Raw genomic sequence first — 6,000 nt, forward strand, 5'->3', positions numbered from 1 at the left:
TACTCTATTTATTTATTTATTTATCTTACTTGTACATTTCTATCCTATTTATTTTATTTTGTTGGTATGTTTGGTTCTGTTCTCTGTCTCCCCCTTTTAGACTGTGAGCCCACTGTTGGGTAGGGACTGTCTCTATGTGTTGCCAATTTGTACTTCCCAAGCGCTTAGTACAGTGCTCTGCACATAGTAAGCGCTCAATAAATACGATTGATTGATTGATTGATTGATTGTGAGGTCCCTGAGGTCCTGCGGAGATAAATGCCCAGTAATTAAAGCTGCAGCAATGGAGGTGCACCCCAGGGTTCCCGTGGAAACAACAGCATCTGCATCCCAACATCCCAACGGTTTCTAGTGTTACTGACAATCTACAACAATTGTGGGTGATTTCAGCTTCATCTCATATACAACCTTAGACAATCAGCTTCATATTCAATCAGTCAATTGAACAATTTCTGATTGTAAAGCTTGACAGAGCAAGACATTCCTCTGAATCCATCCTATGATTCTCTCCCAGGGTGAGTGGGGTGAGGAAGGAGACTGAGGTTTTGAGAATGGGATGATGGGAAGGAGAAATTCCTGGCTTGAGGAAGAATAGGATGGAAATGGCTCCTCCTGTTGTGATGATTTACTAAGCTGCACTCTGGAAACCAAAGTTCCAAACCACTACCTTGCTGGTTCAATCTCTCATCCTATCCCGACTGGATTACTGCAGCAGCCTCCTCTCTGATCTCCCATGCTCCTGTCTCTTCCCCGGTTAAGTCCACACTTCACTCTGCTGCCTGGATTATCTTTGTACAGAAACGTTCTTGGCAGGTTACTCCCCACCTCAAAAATCTCCAGTGGTTGCCTGTCAACCTACGAATCACGCAAACATTCCTCCTCTTGGTTTCAAGGCTCTCCATCACCTCGCCCCCTCCTATCTCACTTCCCTTCTCTCCTTCTCCAGGCCAGCCTGCACCCTCCACTCCTCTGCCGCTAACTTCCTCACTGTGCCTCGTTCTCGCCTGTCCCGCCGTCGACCCCCGGCCCACGTCCTCCCCCTGGCCTGGAATGCCCTCCCTCCACACACCCGCCAAGCTAGCTCTCTTCCTCCCTTCAAAGCCCTACTGAGAGCTCACCTCCTCCAGGAGGACTTCCCAGACTGAGCCCCCTTTTCCCTCTCCTCCTCTCCATCCCCCCGGCCCTACCTCCTTCCCCTCTCCACAGTACCTGTATATATGTTTGTACAGATTTATCATTCTATTTACTTTACTTCTACATATTTACTACACTATCTTGTTAATGATGTGCATATATAGCTATTATTCTATTTATTCTGATAGTTTTAACACCTGTCTACATGTTTTGTTTTGTTGTCTGTCTCCCCCTTCTAGACTTCGAGCCCATTGTTGGGTAGTGACCATCTCTATATGTTGCCGACTTGTACTCCCCAAGCGCTTAGTCCAGTGCTCTGCACACAGTAAGCGCTCAATAAATATGATTGAATGAATGAATAGAATTCCATCAGTGAATGTCTCTGTCTCTTTTCAAACACCATTATTATTATTTTTTTATTATTCGGTGTTAACAATTTCTGTGTCAAAGTCTGTGCCACGTGATGATAAATAATTCAATCGATCGATAGCATTTGTTGAGTGTTTACTGTGTGCATTACATTGTACTAAGCGCTTTGAAAAGTACAATACAATGGAGTTGGTAGATACAATCCATGCCCACAATGAGCTTACAGTCCAAAGATGAAATTACAATCCAAACGGACATGTTTCCTGTGCCCTAGGGACTCAGAGTGTAAGGGGAAGTAAGAGCCCAGGAACGGTCAAACACTAACGCCAGGTCACACAGCAGACCAGTGGCCGAGCTGGGACTAGAACCCAGGTCATGTGACACCAATTCACGTGCCGTTGAGCCATGAGGCCTCCTAGGGAATGCATTGCCACTTATGACCTAGTCTTATGAGCCAACCTCATAGACCTTGCCAAATCCTGAATATCCCAACTTGTTCTTTGGGACTCTGGGTCACTGGTATATCTGGATACGTCTAAGGGCAATTCCTCTTTTAAAAGGTGGTAGGGGATTATTGGTACATGGACACAGACATTTTGTCCCAAAATGGATGCTGGGGGAATGTCCCCTTTAGGATCCTGCCCAGGGCAGCCTTCAGCTCCCTGTTCCTCAGGCTGTAGATAAGGGGGTTCACAGTAGGAGGCACCACGGTGTAGAACATGGAAACCAGCAGATCCAGAGCTGAGGGTGAGTCTGCACGTGGTTTGAGATAGACAAATGTTCCGGTAAGGAGAAAAATGACGATGACAGTGAGATGGGGCAGGCAGGTGGAGAAGGCTTTGGTTCGGCCCTCGGAGGACGGCATCTTCAGCACGGCTGAGAAGATGAAGACGTAGGAGAGGGTGATGTAAGTGAAGCAGATGGCATTTAAGACTACCCCAGCAGCCACACTCACATCAATGGCAATGTGGACTTCAGAGCAGGAGATCTTCAGCAGAGGGGGGACGTCACAGAAGAACTGTTGAACAGCATTGGACCCACAAAATGTCAGGGAGAAGGTAGAAGCTGTAAACAAGATTCCAAACAGACCCCCACTGAGCCATGATGCTGCTAGTATGCAAACACAGGCTGTTTTGTTCACAATGAGCTCATAGCGCAGCGGGGAGCAGATGGCAGCATAGCGGTCATAAGACATTGCAGTGAGGAGAAAAAACTCTGAAGAGGCAAACAAGACCAGTAGGAAGAGCTGCGAGACACAACCCAGAAAGGAGATGGAGTTGTCACTGGTCAAGGAGTTGACAATGGATTTGGGTACCGTTGTAGAAATGTAGCAGAGGTCTATGAAGGACAAGTTCTTGAGAAAGAAGTACATGGGAGTGTGGAGACGCTGGTCGAGAGTGGTGACAGCAACAATGAGAAGATTCCCCAGAAGGGCAACTAGGTAAACAAGTAGGAACAGCGTGGCATGGAGCAGCTGCAGCTCCCGGATGTCAGAGAACCCCTGGAGGAGGAACTCCGTCACGGTGGAGATGTTGATCATTTCTGGGAGATGATGCTGGCTCCCTGGAAAGGAAGAGGGGAACTTCAATTTAGAAATACTGGCATTCCCTACAGACTGTAAGTTCCTTTTGGGCAGGTAACACTTCTATAAAGTGTTACTTTGTACTTTGTACTGTACTCTCTCAAGCACTTAATACAGTACTCTACACACTGTAAGTGATCAATAAATATGATTGGTTCCCATTTTAATAAATAAAGCATTTGCATTCATTGATCACCAATAGAGTTCAATAGTACTGATACACATCAATCAGTAGCTCAATGGTACTTACAATGGCGCTTAGTACAGTGCTCTTCACATAGTAAGCGCTCAATAAATACGATTGAATGAATGAATACTGAGTGCTCACTGTGTGCAGAGCACTGTACTAAGTGCTAAGTGCTTGGGAGAGTTCAATCCAAATCCAACAGAGTTGGCAGATATTTTCCTGCCCACCAGGAGGTAACAGTCTACTGGGTAGACTCTGCATACCATAAATGCTTAATAAATACGGTGGATTGATAGCATCGATGAAGTAACCAACACTAATTAATTTTGGAGTTTGCAAGCGCTTAGAAGAGGGCTTCACACATAATGAGCGCTTAACAGATACCATCATCATTATTATTAAATCAACCTGTTTTATTTATTTGTCACCTGCAGTGTTCAATAGTATTAATAGGTGCAGTGGTTTGGTACGTCTTGACATATGCTGTCGATTCGCCTCCGACCCGTGGCGACTCCATGGACGCATCTCTCCCAGAATGCCCCACCTCCATCTGCAAGCATTCTGGTACTGTATTCATAGAGTTTTCTTGGTAAAAATAGAGAATTGGTTTACCAATGCCTTCTTCCACCCAGTAAAACTGAGTCTCCACCCTTGACTCTCTCCCCTACCTCTTCTGCCCAGAACAGGTGTGTTTTGACTTCTAGCAGATTGCCTTCCACTCACTAGCCACTGCCCAAGCTAGGAATGGAAAGGGTATCCCTCTGCTTGACTCTCCCCCCAACCTTGGATGAGACTGGTAAAGTACTGGAAACTCTCCAGGATAGAACCTGAGAGGGGGAAGGGGTATGCAATAATAATAATAATAATAATAATAATGATAATGGCATTTCCTAAGCACTTACTATGTGCAAAGCACAGTTCTAAGCGCTGGGGAGGTTACAAGTTGATCAGGTTGTCCCACGGGAGGCTCACATTCTTAATCCCCATTTTACAGATGAGGGAACTGAGGCCCAGAGAAGTTGAGTGACTTGCCCAAAGTCACACAGCTGACAATAGGCGGAGCAGGGATTTGAACTCATGGCCTCTGACTTCAAAGCCAATTCCTCCTATTCTAGGCAATTATTCTGTATCTATCTCCCCCATTATATTGTAGTCTCCTGGATAGCAGGGACAATGCATTTTTTTTACTCTCCTTAGAATTTACTACAGTGCTTTGCACCCAGAATGTGATCGGCAATTATAATGGATTGATTGATTCATGGAAGGATGGATGGAGGGATAAGAGGATGAATTTGATAAGACAGATGGGGCTGTAACCATATTGTCTCCATTCTCCCATATTTCCCCCCATTTTCCAACTTTCATACCCACCACGAGTGATCTTAACGTGTGTATTAGCACAATAATTACTAATAACGTTTTTATTAAGAGCTTAGGTGCCAAGCAATTGTTCCAAATGCTTGAGTGAAAACAAAATAATCAAATCAGACACATTCCCTAGCCCACGGAGCCTGTATCGAATTTCCACTTTACAGAGAATTCTAGAGATGCTAAGTCCCTGATTCAAGGTCACAGAGCTGTTCAGCGTCAGAGTCGGGATTGGTACTTTCGTCTCATCACTCCCAATCACATGTTCGTTCCATTAGTACATGATGCCTCCCAAAGAATGAATGGATTGTCAGTCACACACTGGATTCATCAACCACCCTCTGAGACTTGGACAAATCCTCACTCTCAGGACTATCTCTTTGGACTTGTAGGACACCTTTGTATGTGGATAAGTCCTGGAGCGGGTACCGTGTTGAGGGATGGGATCATCAGCACAAGGAAACACACAGCTTATCCCACAGGAGCCACCGGGCATTTCCCCCTTTTAGGGTCCTCCCCAGGGCGGCCTTCATGTCCCTGTTTCTCAGGCTGTAGATAAGAGGGTTCAGGGTAGGAGGCACCACGGCATAGAACACAGATACTAGCAGGTCAAGAACCGAGGTGAGGTGGGGCAGACAGGTGGAAAAGGCCTTGTTCCGTCCCTCAGAGGATGGAGTTCTCAGCGCGGCTGGGAAGATGCGGACATAGGAGATGATGATGGAAGTGAAACCGACGACAACTAAAACTACTCCAACAGCCACGATCACATCAATAGCAACACGGTCCTCGGAGCAGGAGATCTTCAGCAGTGAGGGGACATCACAGAAGAACTGCTAGACAGTGTTAGACCCAGAGAAGGGCAAGGAGAACGTTGAAACTGAAAACAAGACTCCAAACAGACTTCCGCTGAGCCAAGAGGCAGCCACCATCTGCACACAGGCCCATCTATCCATGATGAGCTCATAGCGCAGGGGGAGGCAGACGGCAGCATAGTGGTCGTACGACATCGCCGTGAGAACAAAAAACTCTGAACCAGCAAACCAGGTGACCAGTAAGACTTGAGAAGCACAGCCCAGGAAAGAAATGGAATTGTTATCAGTCAGGGAGACGGCAATGGATTTGGGGACGGTGATGGAGATAAGACACAACTCATTGAAAGACAAGTTCTTAAGGAAGAAGTACATGGGCGTGTGAAGGTGGTGGTCCAGGTTTGTGATAGTGATAATGAGGAGATTCCCCAACAAGGCCGCCACATAGACAAGGAGGAACAGCACGGCGTGGACCAGCTACAGCTCTCAGGCATCGGAGAGCCCCAGGAGGAGGAATTTGGTCACCGTGGAGATGTTGGCCATTTCTGGGA

The 6,000-nt window shown here is 46.4% G+C and overlaps 1 protein-coding gene across 1 annotated transcript; it reads right to left on the minus strand.

Annotated features, from left to right (window-relative positions):
* Nucleotides 1-2,134: 2,134 nt before the first annotated feature.
* Nucleotides 2,135-3,043, minus strand: LOC119922672 (olfactory receptor 14A16-like; the record flags this gene model as incomplete). Its single annotated transcript, XM_038742370.1, has 1 exon — nucleotides 2,135-3,043. A coding segment is annotated over exon 1 (909 nt), but the record flags the coding sequence as incomplete, so codon positions are not given.
* Nucleotides 3,044-6,000: the final 2,957 nt, after the last annotated feature.

This window comes from Tachyglossus aculeatus, unplaced genomic scaffold (genome assembly GCF_015852505.1).
Source record: "Tachyglossus aculeatus isolate mTacAcu1 unplaced genomic scaffold, mTacAcu1.pri scaffold_118_arrow_ctg1, whole genome shotgun sequence".
Lineage (NCBI taxonomy): Eukaryota > Metazoa > Chordata > Mammalia > Monotremata > Tachyglossidae > Tachyglossus > Tachyglossus aculeatus.